The following is a 15,389-nucleotide window of genomic DNA, read 5'->3' as shown; positions in this document are numbered from 1 at the left end:
ACATCTCAGGGTGTCAGAGCTGGTCAGGCCTAATAGTCTCCTACCATCCTAGGAAAGAGAGGGAAGGGGTTGTGCCCCAGGCCACACAGACAATCAGGACAGAGAGGTGACCTTCCAGCTGCCTTCAGTACTGCCCAAGACTGTTCCAGATGGGCTGGAACACACTTGCACCCCAAGCCGTCCAGCAGCTTGCTGTCCTTCAAAGTTGACTTGAGTCCACTTCCTCCTTCCTCAACACCCTGACACATCCCCCCACTGTTAACCACCCTCTCCCTGAAGCCCACAGCAGCTGTCGGGCCTCTCTTGCTGCTTTCTGTGCAGGGTGAACTTTGCTTCTTTCCTTAGCATCTCCCCCGGCAGCTGGTCTATTACTGCCTCCCCTTAGGGCTTGGCACAGGCCAGGGGTGGTATGATTGCCTGTAGCCCCGAGCCAGCGTCCCCCAACAACCTCTCCACTGCTCTCAAGGTCTCAGACGCAGTCAAGGTTGCTCCTTGGGTGGGCAGTGTGGCACATATCGTAAGCGAACTTCTCTGGGGTTCAGCTGGGCTAGAGACAAGGCTGCACTCCCAGGCCAGCCTCTGTCCTCTGGGATGCACCAGGTGACCCTGTCTCCCAGCCTCCCAGGTTGGCTGGGGGAGCCCAGGCAACTTTGCTACTCTCCCATTTCACCTCTGTGCTCAGCAGTTCAGCATCCCACCCAGTGCTTTCCTCTGCTCTGATGTCCTCAGCTTCCAGCTCTGGGCCAAGGGTTCTTGAATTTTAGCTCCTCAGAGACTCAAACTCAAGGTTTGTTATCAGTTTGCTGGGAGCTGGTCAGGCTGCTCTGGTCCATGGGTGAGCATGAGCCTGGGACGAGCTTGGCCTGCAGACCGGGCCTTCCAGCGTCTGCAGATGCCCTCCTCGGATGACTGCTCCCCTGTCCCTGGGAGACCCTGCACTCACTTCTCACTGGAGTCTGCACGGTAGCATTTCTCCCGACTCTCTTCCTCATCAAGAGACCTTTCTTGCTGCCCCCATCTCTTGAGGGAGGTACCCCAGTGTCCCAGGCCCTTTTATTGGAATGACCTGCCTACCACAGATCCCCCTCCACCTACTGTCACGGCCTTAGTTCACACCATATCTGTCTCAGTTCATTTAGTGCTGCTATAACAGAATGCCAGACGGGACAATTTGTGACGAACAGAAATTTATTGGCTAATTGTTCTGGTGGCTGAGCAGTCCAAGATCAAGGGGCGGCATCTGGTTGGGGCCTTGTTGCCCATTATCCCCTGGTGGACAGCAAAAGAGAGGGTGTGAGAGCAAGAGATGGAACTCCCAGCCTCAAGCCCTTTTATAACAGCACTAATCCATTCATGAGGGTGGAGCCTGCATGACCCAAACCCTGCCCGTTAGGTTCCACCTCCCAGCACTGTTGCATTGGGGATTCAATTTGTAATACATGCTTTTGGGGGATGCATTCAAACCACAGCAACATCCTATTTTGCAGGGTGCTTGCCATAACCTGTTAATTGGCCTCCTTAGACATGGGACTCGAGTTGGTGACCTGTGAGCTGAGCAGAATCTGGTGGCAGTGTTTAAGAAATTTTTGGGGGGGCTGGCCCGTGGCTCACTCGGGAGAGTGCGGTGCTGATAACACCAAGGCCCCGGGTTCGGATCCNAACAGGTAGAATATTTAAGCCTCAATGTGTTGGGGACCATTTGGCCAATGAGAAACAACTTTAAATCCCCCCCAATCCCCTGTGCCAGATCTACCCTCCCTCCCTCTGTACCTCTCTCCCCCAAGGGAGAAGATAGGCAGTGGGCATTTGAGCACTAATGAGTACAGTAATTGGGGTCCTGGAGTAATTTTGTCTTTGCCTGTAAGTGTGGGAAGATTTGGGGACCATCTTGGGGGCTACCATGTCTTAGAAACCTCGGCCTACAAGGAAATCTCAGGGTGTCAGAGCTGGTCGGGCCTAATAGTCTCCTACCATCCTAGGAAAGAGAGGGAAGGGGTTGTGCCCCAGGCCACACNGCCCTACACTCGTGCCCCTGCTGGGCCAGGCTGTGCGCTCAGGCCCCAGACCCCATTGAAAGTTCCAAAGAAGCAATTTGGCTTCATGTGGGATGTGCCTAGTTGGGCGAGGCAAGGGATTGCCCTTTGGGAAAACAGGTAGTGTGGGAAGATTTGGGGACCATCTTAGGGGCTACCATGTCTTAGAAACCTCTGCCTACAAGGACATCTCAGGGTGTCAGAGCTGGTCAGGCCTAATAGTCTCCTACCAGCCTAGGAAAGAGAGGGAAGGGGTTGTGCCCCAGGCCACACAGACAATCAGGACAGAGAGGTGACCTTCCAGCTGCCTTCAGTACTGCCCAAGACTGTTCCAGATGGGCTGGAACACACTTGCACCCCAAGCCGTCCAGCAGCTTGCTGTCCTTCAAAGTTGACTTGAGTCCACTTCCTCCTTCCTCAACACCCTGACACATCCCCCCACTGTTAACCACCCTCTCCCTGAAGCCCACAGCAGCTGTCGGGCCTCTCTTGCTGCTTTCTGTGCAGGGTGAACTTTGCTTCTTTCCTTAGCATCTCCCCCGGCAGCTGGTCTATTACTGCCTCCCCTTAGGGCTTGGCACAGGCCAGGGGTGGTATGATTGCCTGTAGCCCCGAGCCAGCGTCCCCCAACAACCTCTCCACTGCTCTCAAGGTCTCAGACGCAGTCAAGGTTGCTCCTTGGGTGGGCAGTGTGGCACATATCGTAAGCGAACTTCTCTGGGGTTCAGCTGGGCTAGAGACAAGGCTGCACTCCCAGGCCAGCCTCTGTCCTCTGGGATGCACCAGGTGACCCTGTCTCCCAGCCTCCCAGGTTGGCTGGGGGAGCCCAGGCAACTTTGCTACTCTCCCATTTCACCTCTGTGCTCAGCAGTTCAGCATCCCACCCAGTGCTTTCCTCTGCTCTGATGTCCTCAGCTTCCAGCTCTGGGCCAAGGGTTCTTGAATTTTAGCTCCTCAGAGACTCAAACTCAAGGTTTGTTATCAGTTTGCTGGGAGCTGGTCAGGCTGCTCTGGTCCATGGGTGAGCATGAGCCTGGGACGAGCTTGGCCTGCAGACCGGGCCTTCCAGCGTCTGCAGACGCCCTCCTCGGATGACTGCTCCCCTGTCCCTGGGAGGCCCTGCACTCACTTCTCACTGGAGTCTGCACGGTAGCATTTCTCCCGACTCTCTTCCTCATCAAGAGACCTTTCTTACTGTCCCCATCTCTTGAGGGAGGTACCCCAGTGTCCCAGGCCCTTTTATTGGAATGACCTGCCTACCACAGATCCCCCTCCACCTACTGTCACGGCCTTAGTTCACACCATATCTGTCTCAGTTCATTTAGTGCTGCTATAACAGAATGCCAGACGGGACAATTTGTGACGAACAGAAATTTATTGGCTAATTGTTCTGGTGGCTGAGCAGTCCAAGATCAAGGGGCGGCATCTGGTTGGGGCCTTGTTGCCCATTATCCCCTGGTGGACAGCAAAAGAGAGGGTGTGAGAGCAAGAGATGGAACTCCCAGCCTCAAGCCCTTTTATAACAGCACTAATCCATTCATGAGGGTGGAGCCTGCATGACCCAAACCCTGCCCGTTAGGTTCCACCTCCCAGCACTGTTGCATTGGGGATTCAATTTGTAATACATGCTTTTGGGGGATGCATTCAAACCACAGCAACATCCTATTTTGCAGGGTGCTTGCCATAACCTGTTAATTGGCCTCCTTAGACATGGGACTCGAGTTGGTGACCTGTGAGCTGAGCAGAATCTGGTGGCAGTGTTTAAGAAATTTTTGGGGGGGCTGGCCCGTGGCTCACTCGGGAGAGTGCGGTGCTGATAACACCAAGGCCCCGGGTTCGGATCCCACATAGGGATGGCCGGTTCACTCACTGGCTGAGCGTGGTGCTGACAACACCAAGTCAAGGGTTAAGATCCCCTTACCGGTCATCTTTTAAAAAAAAAAAAAAAAATTTTTTTTTGTTCCTTTAGTTGTGGCCTGTGGTGTCAGCTCCTCACAGGTGTGCCCATCATTTCTTGTTGTTGTACCCCTGCCCAGCTTTCTCACATTATCCACCTGGTCCTTTGACTTTGTAAGCTCTGCCTTTATAAAGGCAGGGGCCATATCTGTCTGTCTAATTTCAGGATCCACAGTGCAAAGCATGTCACAGAGTAGGAGGTCAATAAATATATGTTGTTGAGTGAACATTACTCCCCTCTTCAGAAGTCTTTGATGAAATATATTGAGTTTTTAAAGAGGTGCAGAATGTTCAATGTGTGCAGAAAATAATCATGATTCTAGGTGCGTAGAATATTTCTGGAAGGATTGATATAAACTTTGTTGTAGTGGATGCCGCTGGAGAAGGGAAGTGGGTAGTTGGGACCTGGGGAGGAAGCAGGATATACCTTGTTCCTTCTGAATTTAATTCAAAGCTTACAAAATTAAGCAGAGATTTACTTCACTTAAAAAAGGTCAGTTGACGGCATTCAAGGCCTCTCCTGCCGTGGGCCCACTCCTACCCTCCCGGCCCCCTGCCTCTGATGTGGTTTTCTCTCCCATCCCAGTAGTGCCTGATTTGAGATGGGGTCCCAGGTATCAGTGGACACGGGAGCTCTGCACGTGGTGATCGTGGGTGGTGGCTTCGGCGGGATTGCAGCCGCCAGCCGGCTGCAGGCGCTGAATGTCCCCTTTGTGCTGGTGGACATGAAGGACTCCTTCCACCACAACGTGGCAGCTCTCCGGGCCTCCGTGGAGAGTGGTAATGTGCTTCTTTTCGGGGCTGTCTTTGTGAGAGTGGTTTTGTCACCACTGTGGGGCATGATGTCAGGGCTAAGGCTGGTTTTCTGCACTCAGGGCAAGGTGCCTAAATTCCAACATTAGACAAGTCCCGGAGAATCTCAAGGTCACTGCTGTTGAGCAGCTACATAATGGGGCCCCAGAAGTAAGAGCTGAGCTTTTCTCAGGACCTGAAGCCCAGATTGGCCTTTAGGGGGTAGTGGGTACCCCAGATATGCTCACTGGCTCAGCTTTTTGGTGGAGGGTGCCCCTGTTGGTATGCAGCTCAGGAAAGGTTCTGAGTTACTCTGGCTTCCTGTGGACAGCCCGGATCCACACTGTGACCTCTTCTGTGTCTGTTCCCCAGGGTTTGCCAAGAAGACATTCATTTCCTACTCGGTGACCTTCAAGGACAACTTCCGGCAGGGCCTGGTGGTCGGGATAGACCTGAAGAACCAGACAGTGCTGCTGCAGGATGGCGAGGTGAGCCTGGTGGGGCTGACCTGACCATCAGCTGGCTTCAAGGAACCCTCTGGGGGACCTGGGCGGGGTCTGGGACCCCTAAACCCCATTTGGTGCTGGGCGGATAGCAGATTCTTCATAAACAAAGGCTTGACCATGTTATTGGGCCTGCCCCCTTTCAAAAGCAAACCACTCAAAAGTCAAATGGTGAAAATGGAAGTCAGCTTCTATTTAGGAACACCAGTGACCTGCGGAGAGATGTTAGGCTAACCCATGCCTCCTGTAAACCTGGAGGAGACTGGCCAGGCTGAAGCCGTCTCCAAGACTCAGATTTACTCAGAGTTTTTTTTTTTTTTTTTAAAAGATGACCGGTAAGGGGATCTCAACCCTTGGCTTGGTGTTGTCAGCACCACGCTCAGCCAGTGAGCAAACCGGCCATCCCTATATAGGATCCGAACCCGTGGCCTTGGTGTTATCAGCACCGCACTCTACCAAGTGAGCCACGGGCCGGCCCCTACTCAGAGTTTTTTTAAGAGGGGGCTGAGGGAATGGAACCTGGGAAGTGAAAAGCAGGGGGGAGGGGGAGGTGAGTCATGGGGTCTCGATGCAAGGAGCCAGGTGCAAGGTCTTGCCAAGACTTTGTCTGGTTTCTGCTACTGTTCTTGCTCTTATCTCAGGGTCCTGCTGGAGGGGTGGGATCAGCATAGCTTTACTGATGTCTTCCTTGGTTTCCCAGGGTCTGGATAGTACGCGTAAGTCTGCAACTCCAGGCTGGCTGGAAAACAATGTTACGTTCATGTAAATAATGTCATCTTGCCCCATAACCAAAGTTCAAAATATGAAATAAGCATGGGAAAACAGGGCACTCAAAGAAATGCATGCCAAGGAAAAAGCTGTGTCCTTTTAACATCTTTTAGAACCCATGTGGTTTTAGGTCCTAACATGGCTTCAGTCTTGCTCACTCCAGCAACCATAGCAACCACAAGAACATGGTGATACATATTTCTTGAGTCTTTCCTGTATGCCAGACACTGTCCCAAGCCTTTACATAAATCTCATATAATGTTCACCGTGACTCTATGAGGTAGGTTTTACAGAGTGGCTTGCCTGAGATCCCACAGCTGGCAAGAGACTAAGCCAGGATTTGAACCCAGGCAATGTCACCCCAGAGCCCACGCTCTGAACGCCAGTGTCCCAAATGAATCCCAGGTGTGGCTGGCCCAGAGGGGGCCTTTCTCACTGTCTAGAATCAACAGATAGGCACAAACATGATCCCACGTCCCCTGGATTGGGAAGTCACTGAGGGTAGAGGCTTCCCTTCCCTTGTCTTGGTATTCCTTACCCTGGTGTATGTAGCTCGGTGCCTGGTATATACCTGCAATGACTTGAGCTCCATCAATGATCTGCCACCAGCCCACGCACTGGATGGAGGGTCCCCTCCAGCCTTGCCCCTGACTCAGTACTTGATGCTAAGGGGGGATTAAAAAAGACACAATTTCTCTGCTCAATGAGTATGTGATTTAGTGTGAACCAATTGTCTGTAAGTTACTTTTAGGGCTGGAGAGTCTCCTGGCTGGAAAGATTACCAAGTGTCTCCTAGTCCTGAGGTTTGGGCCGTGCTTTTCAGAGCCCTGGAAGAGTCCATTAAGGCATCTTGGGGCTCTAAGGGGGACCTGGGGGCCGACCCTCCCATTGGAGCAGCTTGTTTTTGTCAACTTTATATATTTAGGCTACAAACATGATTTCCTTTCCTTTCTTTCTTTCTTTTTTTTCTTTGGTGAGGGTAGGAGTGGGGCCTGTCACCTAACTCCGCGTTGGAAGCTAGAATGCTCTTCTTCCCCGTGAGCCTCTGTTTCTTGCTGACCTGCCTCCTGCTGCGGGAGCTCAGCTCTCCTGTTTCCAAGGTGGATGGTGCTGGTGAAATCTGCTTCCTGAGATGCTCCCCCCACTTCTAGTGCTATCCCTTGGGCCAGCCAGTTCGGCGATTTTGCTCCCCTCAACTGAGGGCTGCCTCGGTGTGTCCAGAGGGCCTCCTCTGCCTGGTGCTCCTTGGCCGGTGAGCGCCTGGTGTTGGATGCAGAAGCCCAGGCCTCCGCCGCCCTGTCCTGCCCTCATCTTTCTTTTTCTTGTTCCTCACAGGCCCTGCCCTTCTCACATCTTATCCTGGCCACAGGCAGCACCGGACCCTTCCCGGGCAAGTTTAATGAGGTTTCCAGCCAGCAGGCTGCCATCCAGGCCTATGAGGACATGGTGCAGCAGGTGAGCTGTCTGCTGGCAGGTGCCAGGTGGTGAGGCAGACCCGAGGACAGCTGTGCTGATGCCTGGGGCTGCATCAGGGAGGCCAGGGAGGACTTCAGAGCTGCTGTCAGCAGCCGTGGAGTTGGAGAGTTACTAGGAAGAGACTTCCAGGAGGAGAGCTTGGGCCTGTCCCTGGAGCCTGCACCTGAGCATCCTAGACCTGCCCATATTGCACTTGGTCTGCCCCCGATTAGGCTCTGTGGGGCTTTGCATGCTCACATCCCCTCCCTTAGGTGCAGCGCTTCCCAGTGTGTAGAGCAGGCTGTGATCTCAGTCAGTTTTCACAGCGATCCTGCGAGGTGGGTAGGAGGAAGCACATTTGAACCTGATTTGGGGGGGGTTCTCAGCCCATCTTTGGCTGAGGCACCCTCCCGGTAGGCTGAAGACCAGGCAGGGATGGGTGTGGACGTGTGTCTTTTGTTTCCTCCTTCTCCAGGTCCAGCGCTCACAGTTCATCGTGGTGGTGGGAGGAGGCTCTGCGGGAGTGGAGATGGCTGCAGAGATTAAAACAGAATATCCCGAGAAAGAGGTGGGCGGGCTGCCTTAGCTTTGGACTCTGAGTGGTCAGCTTCTTTCTGCATTGTCTAAGGAACATCAGGAATTTGCTCAGGGCCTGGAAGGCTGCAGCTCCACTCACATAAACCAGGAGTGTGTGTTTCTCATCTTGTGCTAACGTGCGATTCTGCAGGGAATTTTCCCCAGAGAGCCAGGATCCCACAGCACCTGACATTATGGAGCTGCTCTGGGTGTGTCCTCATTCAGTAAGAGGTCCTGCCCTCTGGATTAACCAGCAGCATCATGCCCAGGGGAGATACCTTACAAAAGTTGAACTCCCGTGTTCCCTTCAGAATTCAGGTCTTTGTGATATAAATATGGACTTTGATAATCTTTTCTTGTTGACAGCCAGCTTGGACAAAGACACCTCAGTTGGCTTTTTGGTCCCTTTGTCTGCTACAGTAGTCCTTACCCTGGACAGCCACACTGTGGTCCACACCCTGTGGCAGTGGGGGAGCCTGCGGTGTGGCCCTTGACTACCCACGCTGGGGAGTGACTGGCCAGCACTGGCCTCTGCCCATGGGAGGGTGGCATCAGCCTGCCCTGTTCCCTTCTAATGCTGGAGAGATCGAGAACTTGTCTGGTGCCTGGAGAGAAAGAGAACACCTTGGCACGCTGGCCAGGCCTGAGTGATGCTTGTAATTACAGGGCCTCTAGGCAAGAGCGTGCTTAAGGCCCATGCTAGCTCAGCTTCTGAGAGCCCCGCAAGCCTGTGGATGGTTCTTTTTTCTCTAGGGATAGGCAGGTTGGTTTTGAAAAGAATGATCAATATGAGTTAATTTATATTTGTATGGCTATTCTCTGACAAATTGTTGGAAATTATTATGAATGATAGATGTAATTTATTCATTTTGATTTATGAGGGCCATCTAGGGAAAAACCAAACTTTTTTCTGAACACTCACTCAACACTTCTGTGACCAGATGTGTGGGTTTTTCCCCACACTGGTCAGTTCTCCAACACCAGCTGGGTGTCCTATAATTCAATTTAATTCTGACACTAACCAGAGTTAGCGCAGACCCCACAGATTAAGGGCCTAGTCCCATGAGATTGCCTTCACTTCAGACACCAGTTGAAACTTCTGTCTGACTTGGCTACCAATTAGAAGTTCTCATGACCCCTTCTTTGGGTTTGAAAATTTGCCAGAGCAACTCACAGAACCCAGGAAAATAGTTTACTTACTATTACTGATGTATTACGAAGGATATTTTAAAAGATGCAAATGAACAGCCAGATGAAGAGGTACCCTGGATGAGGTCTGGAAGGCCTGTCCCTGTGGAGGTGGGTTCATGACCCTCGTGGCATATGGACATATTCACTGACCTGGAAGCTCTCTGGACCCTGTACTTGAGGGATTTTTATGGAGGCTTCCTCACGTAGGCATGATATATAACTCCGTCTCCATCCCCTCTCCCATCCCTGGAGGATGGTGTTGAGCTGAAAGTTCCAACTTCTAATCATGGCCTGGTGTTTCTGGTGACAAGCCCCCATCCCGGAACCCACCAAGAGTCACCTCCTAAGAAAAAAAGATGCTCTTATCCAGGAAATTCCAGGGGATTTAGGAGCTCTGTGTCACACGCTCCTATCACTCATGAAGTTACAAGTTCTTAGGAGCACTGTGTCAGGAACGGGGGAAAAGACCAAATAGAATAAATGATTTTCCTAGCACCCCTATTTATAAGGGTTTTAAGAGCTCTTTGGAAGAAACCGGGGGCAGAGACCAGTATTTATATTTCTTCTTATTTCACCGGGGTAAAGACCAGTTGGAGGTAGTGTATTAGTCCATTTTTTGTTGCTATAACAGAATACCTGAGACTGAGTAATTTATAAGGAAAAGAGGTTTATTTGGCTTACGATTCTGGGACAGCTGCATCTGGCATGGCCTCAGGCTGCTTCTACTCATGGTGGAAAGTGGCAGCAGCCGGCGGGTACAAGCAGATCACATGGCGAGAGGAAGCAAGAGAGAGAGAAAGTGCCAGGGTCCTTTAAATAATCAGCTCTCGTGGGAACTAATAGAGTGGGATCTCACTCAGGCCCCCTGCACCCAGGGAGAGCATTAATCCATTCATGAGGGATCCACCCCCATGACTCAAACAGCTCCCAACACTGCCACATTGGGGATCAGATTTCCACGTGAGTTTTGGCAGGGACAACATGTCCAAGCTTTATCAGGTAGTAAATAAGATCAAATAACTCAGTGTACTACCATATGTTTACAATTAGACAAACAAGAGCAGCCACCCTTTATTAAGGACTTAATTTGTGCTGAGTTACATACTTTATACATATTTTCTCATCCATCATTACAACATTCCTGCAAGTGGAACTCATGCCCATCTTAGTGAGTCTTCGGGAGGTGTCCGAGTGAGTGTCGGAGATGGGATTTCAGCCCAGGGAGTCTTATTTCACAGCCCAGGCTTTGAACACGATCACAGCTGCCTCCCGGTTCCGTCTGATGACCCCAACAGCAGGTAGACCTGCCTGGAGGTGTGAATTTTAGAGCCAGCTTTAACGCCGACAGCCTGATTCATACCTGGAATGTTAATGGCTCCTATATAGATTGTATAATTATAAGTGCTCAAAGTGGCCCTAGGGGAGGCATGGGCCATGGAGCTTTGGTGTACTGCCAGTCCTCTGGCCCAGGGTGGCAGGCTGGTGCTAAAAGAGTCCACCCGGAGGTGTGGGCTCAAGCCCAGCTCGCCACTTACTGATTCCAGCTTTGGGCAAATTACTGCTCTAGGGCCTCAGTTTCCTCATCTGTTCACTGGAGGTAGGGGAGGAGGTGGGTGTTCCTGTGAGTTGGAGATATAGGGGCTCCTTCTCAGTCCCTGTGGTCTTTTTGTCCCCAGGTCACTCTCATTCACTCCCAAGTGCCCCTGGCTGACAAGGAGCTCCTGCCTTGCGTCCGGCAGGAAGTGAAGGAGATCCTCCTGCGGAAGGGTGTGCAGCTGCTGCTGAGTATGTGGGATGTTCCCTCCCTCCCCACCCCTCCCTGGCCTGGTGAGAGGTGTCACTGCCTCCAGTGGGAAGGTGCCGTGGCCCACCCTGGGCTGTCTCTCCCACTGTGTCCTGGGTTGAGCATGAAGCCCCTGGAAGCAGTCTTGCTGTCCAGCCAGAGGTCGTTTCTGTCCTCGGGCAGGACCCAGTGCTGACAGGATTTCCATGCCATGGAGGCAGCCATGTCCTGCTGCTGCTTTGGGCACAGTGCAGATGGTGGGGTGCCTATTTGCAGAATACATTTTTTAAAAAGTGCACTAAAGGATTTGCCCTGCATTATGGTATCTCTGTGGTAGAGGGCATAGGTTTTTGGTGCATTTTGAAAGTAGTGAGGAGTGTGGCTTTTGTGCTGAGCAGGAGGGAAGGGAACCACCCAGCATGTTAGAGAGTGGGGCTCTAATCCCAATGGTGTGACCCCCACACTTGACTATTCTGGGCCTCAACCCCCCATTTTTGCAGGGAGGGAGTGAAGTGTCTGCTCTGGGAGCTTCTCTCATGGCTATCACAGCCTCCATTTGGTAGCTGGGTGGGGAGGACTCTTCCCACCTCTGCTTTGGGCCATGAGGATGGCGAGCTGGCTTCTCTGTCTTCTCTGGCTTTGTCCTTTGTCAGAGGAGTACCTGGTCTCCTGCCTAGTTAGGCGGGTATAGCTGGCATTCAGAGGCATGTTTGAGGTCTTCTGGTGAATAGCTTTGAATAGCTTTTCCCAGAACTTCTTGGGAAACTCAGCTCCCCTTCCCTTCAGTGGCTTCTTGGAACTTTCCTCCAGTTGGATCCCTTGGGGTCAGATGTCCACACTGTGCTTCTCGCGGCAGTAGAGTGGACTGAGAGGGGTACGTCTGCAGTGGAGTAATGGCCTCGCTGGGCCACAGCAATCCAGGCCTTCCACAGGGTCGGCCGTGGCTTTGGTCCCAGCCTCAGTGAGGTAGCCACCGTCTGCCAACCTCCTGGTCATGGAACCCTCTTGGCAGGTGAGCGGGTGAGCAACCTGGAGGAGCTGCCTCTCAGTGAGTATCGAGAGTACATCAAGGTGCTGACTGACAAAGGCACGGAGGTGGCCACCAACCTGGTGATTCTCTGCAACGGTGTCAAGATCAACAGCTCTGCCTACCGCGGCGCGTTTGGTAAGCAGGTGGCCGAGCCATGTTCGCCTCCCCGGGCTACCTCCTCACTTTCCAGCGCTCCCTGAGACCGTCCTGCAGTCCCCGCTCCCAGGAGGCAACAGCTCCCTGCCTTCCCGCTTCATCCCGGCAGCGCACTTGCTTACTTCTGAATTGTGGCATTGAACTTTAAATTCAGGTTTAAACTCTTGCTGTGCCTTACTCAGCTGCAAGGATGGCTTAGCTCAAGGTGGCCACGGTGTCCAGAATCTTCTGAAATTAGGGCTGCTCCTATGAGTAAGAGGTGGGAACAGGTTTCAGGGAGAGGAGAAAGATCCATTTTGTTTCTTTCCTTCTCACACAGACGCAGAGGAAGCCTGGGGCCAGGCCTTTCTGCCAGCGCTCCCTGAGACCGTCCTGCAGTCCCCGCTCCCAGGAGGCAACAGCTCCCTGCCTTCCCGCTTCATCCCGGCAGCGCACTTGCTTACTTCTGAATTGTGGCATTGAACTTTAAATTCAGGTTTAAACTCTTGCTGTGCCTTACTCAGCTGCAAGGATGGCTTAGCTCAAGGTGGCCACGGTGACCAGAATCTTCTGAAATTAGGGCTGCTCCTATGGCTAAGAGGTGGGAACAGGTTTCAGGGAGAGGAGAAAGATCCATTTTGTTTCTTTCCTTCTCACACAGACGCAGAGGAAGCCTGGGGCCAGGCCTTTCTCTATGCACAGGTGCACTGCTCTCCCTAAACCCAGATCCAAACATTTGTCCACTTGAACTTGGNCCCAAACCCCCCCCCCCCCCATTTTTGCAGGGAGGGAGTGAAGTGTCTGTTCTGGGAGCTTCTCTCATGGCTATCACAGCCTCCATTTGGTAGCTGGGTGGGGAGGACTCTTACCACTTCTGCTTTGGGCCATGAGGATGGTGAGCTGGCTTCTCTGTCTTCTCTGGCTTTGTCCTTTGTCAGAGGAGTACCTGGTCTCCTGCCCAGTTAGGAGGGTATAGCTGGCATTCAGAGGCATGTTTGAGGTCTTCTGGTGAATAGCTTTGAATGCTTTTCCCAGAACTTCTTGAGAAACTCAGCTCCCCTTCCCTTCAGTGGCTTCTTGGAACTTTCCTCCAGTTGGATCCCTTGGGGTCAGATGTCCACACTGTGCTTCTCGGGGCAGTAGAGTGGACTGAGAGGGGTACGTCTGCAGTGGAGTAATGGCCTCGCTGGGCCACAGCAATCCAGGCCTTCCACAGGGTCGGCCGTGGCTTTGGTCCCAGCCTCAGTGAGGTAGCCACCGTCTGCCAACCTCCTGGTCATGGAACCCTCTTGGCAGGTGAGCGGGTGAGCAACCTGGAGGAGCTGCCTCTCAGTGAGTATCGAGAGTACATCAAGGTGCTGACTGACAAAGGCACGGAGGTGGCCACCAACCTGGTGATTCTCTGCAACGGTGTCAAGATCAACAGCTCTGCCTACCGCGGCGCGTTTGGTAAGCAGGTGGCCGAGCCATGTTCGCCTCCCCGGGCTACCTCCTCACTTTCCAGCGCTCCCTGAGACCGTCCTGCAGTCCCCGCTCCCAGGAGGCAACAGCTCCCTGCCTTCCCGCTTCATCCCGGCAGCGCACTTGCTTACTTCTGAATTGTGGCATTGAACTTTAAATTCAGGTTTAAACTCTTGCTGTGCCTTACTCAGCTGCAAGGATGGCTTAGCTCAAGGTGGCCACGGTGTCCAGAATCTTCTGAAATTAGGGCTGCTCCTATGAGTAAGAGGTGGGAACAGGTTTCAGGGAGAGGAGAAAGATCCATTTTGTTTCTTTCCTTCTCACACAGACGCAGAGGAAGCCTGGGGCCAGGCCTTTCTGTATGCACAGGTGCACTGCTCTCCCTAAACCCAGATCCAAACATTTGTCCACTTGAACTTGGAACAACCATTTGGGGAGTGGGGACGATAATGTGGCCTCATTTCTTAAAGCTCAACATTTATTTAACTAACTGGAGGAGGGGGAGGTGGACTGACATGTGTTTAAGTCTCCATGTGTGAGCAGGAGACTCAGTGGCCAGGCCCTGTGGTTGCTTTCTGTCCCCAGGTCTCCGTCATTTATTCCCGAGTACCTTCCCCAACACAGACCTCCTGCCTTGTGTCCAAAAGGAGGTCATTATCCAATCTCAGAAGAAGTCAGTCAGGCCATGCAGGGGGGTGGGACTGAGGGCTTATAATGGACAGAGATCCCAGATTTCAACTCCTAATTGTCCTCATGTTGTATTTTCAAAAATAAGTTCTAAGTCCCTTAACAAAAGCAGTTTAACATTTATTAATGCCTGGCATTTATTTTAAAAATCAGATCAATGATGGCATTCAAAAGGAAATCTAAGACTTGGCTAATCATTATAATTTTTTAAGAGTTATATGCATTTTATAAAAGGAGGCCTGCTGGTGTTCTGACCTGATTCCCCCCAGGGATCAGTAACCTTGCCTTTGCAGGAAGAGGTCAGAGGTGGGGACTTTGGGCAGGAATAAATTAGGGGGGAAGGACCGCCCCTTAAGCACGAGCCTTTGGAGATGACTTGACGTGCAGCTAGACATTGCTCTCACCATGCCGGTGGCTGCCTAGCCTGGCAGCTCAGTGTCTTGGTTTTGGTGTTGTTTGCCCAGCAGAGAGCAGACTGGCCAGCAATGGTGCTCTGAGGGTGAATGAGCACCTCCAGGTGGAGGGTTACAGCAATGTTTACGCCATCGGAGACTGTGCCAATGTGAAGGAGCCCAAGATGGCCTATCACGCCGGCCTCCATGCCAATGTGGCTGTGGCCAACATCATCAACTCCGTGAAACAGAGGCCCCTCAAGGCCTACAAGCCAGGTAGGGGAAGCCTGTGTATTTCAGTTTCAAGAGAATTGGGGTTAGACATGGCGGAGGCCTTTTTGGGCTATCAGATGACCGACCACTTGAACAAAGTTTCAAAGCGGGTGACAGAAACATCCCTCTAGAGCTCTTTAAAAATAAATCAGGAGAAATAACATATTAAAAAAAGAAAAAAAAAATCACCCACCTTCCTAAAATTCTCACACATTTCCCCGCCCTGTGTCCAGCAAAGGTTTGCACTCTGGGAGGTGCAGGCGCACGATGGTTAAGCAGGACCCTGGTTTGCACATGTGTCTTTGCTCCACAGGTGCACTGACGTTCCTCCTGTCCATGGGGAGAAATGATGGC

At 52.2% G+C, this 15,389-nt stretch overlaps 1 protein-coding gene across 1 annotated transcript in view; it reads left to right on the top strand.

Moving 5' to 3' along the window:
• The first annotated feature begins 4,591 nt into the window (after positions 1 to 4,591).
• The window catches only part of AIFM2 (apoptosis-inducing factor, mitochondrion-associated, 2), a 12,771-nt gene continuing 1,973 nt past the window's right edge, over positions 4,592 to 15,389 (top strand). The window contains exons 1-8 of the mRNA XM_008593913.1: positions 4,592 to 4,769; positions 5,154 to 5,269; positions 7,388 to 7,507; positions 7,983 to 8,075; positions 10,951 to 11,059; positions 12,070 to 12,222; positions 14,835 to 15,038; positions 15,349 to 15,387. Of these exons, the coding sequence (XP_008592135.1) occupies positions 4,592 to 4,769; positions 5,154 to 5,269; positions 7,388 to 7,507; positions 7,983 to 8,075; positions 10,951 to 11,059; positions 12,070 to 12,222; positions 14,835 to 15,038; positions 15,349 to 15,387 (1,012 nt within the window). The remainder of the gene's footprint in view (positions 4,770 to 5,153; positions 5,270 to 7,387; positions 7,508 to 7,982; positions 8,076 to 10,950; positions 11,060 to 12,069; positions 12,223 to 14,834; positions 15,039 to 15,348; positions 15,388 to 15,389) is intronic.

This window comes from Galeopterus variegatus, unplaced genomic scaffold, assembly GCF_000696425.1.
Source record: "Galeopterus variegatus unplaced genomic scaffold, G_variegatus-3.0.2 Scaffold9864, whole genome shotgun sequence".
Lineage (NCBI taxonomy): Eukaryota > Metazoa > Chordata > Mammalia > Dermoptera > Cynocephalidae > Galeopterus > Galeopterus variegatus.
The sequence above is the reverse complement of the archived record's forward strand: the minus strand, read 5'-3'. Positions and strand labels throughout refer to the sequence as shown.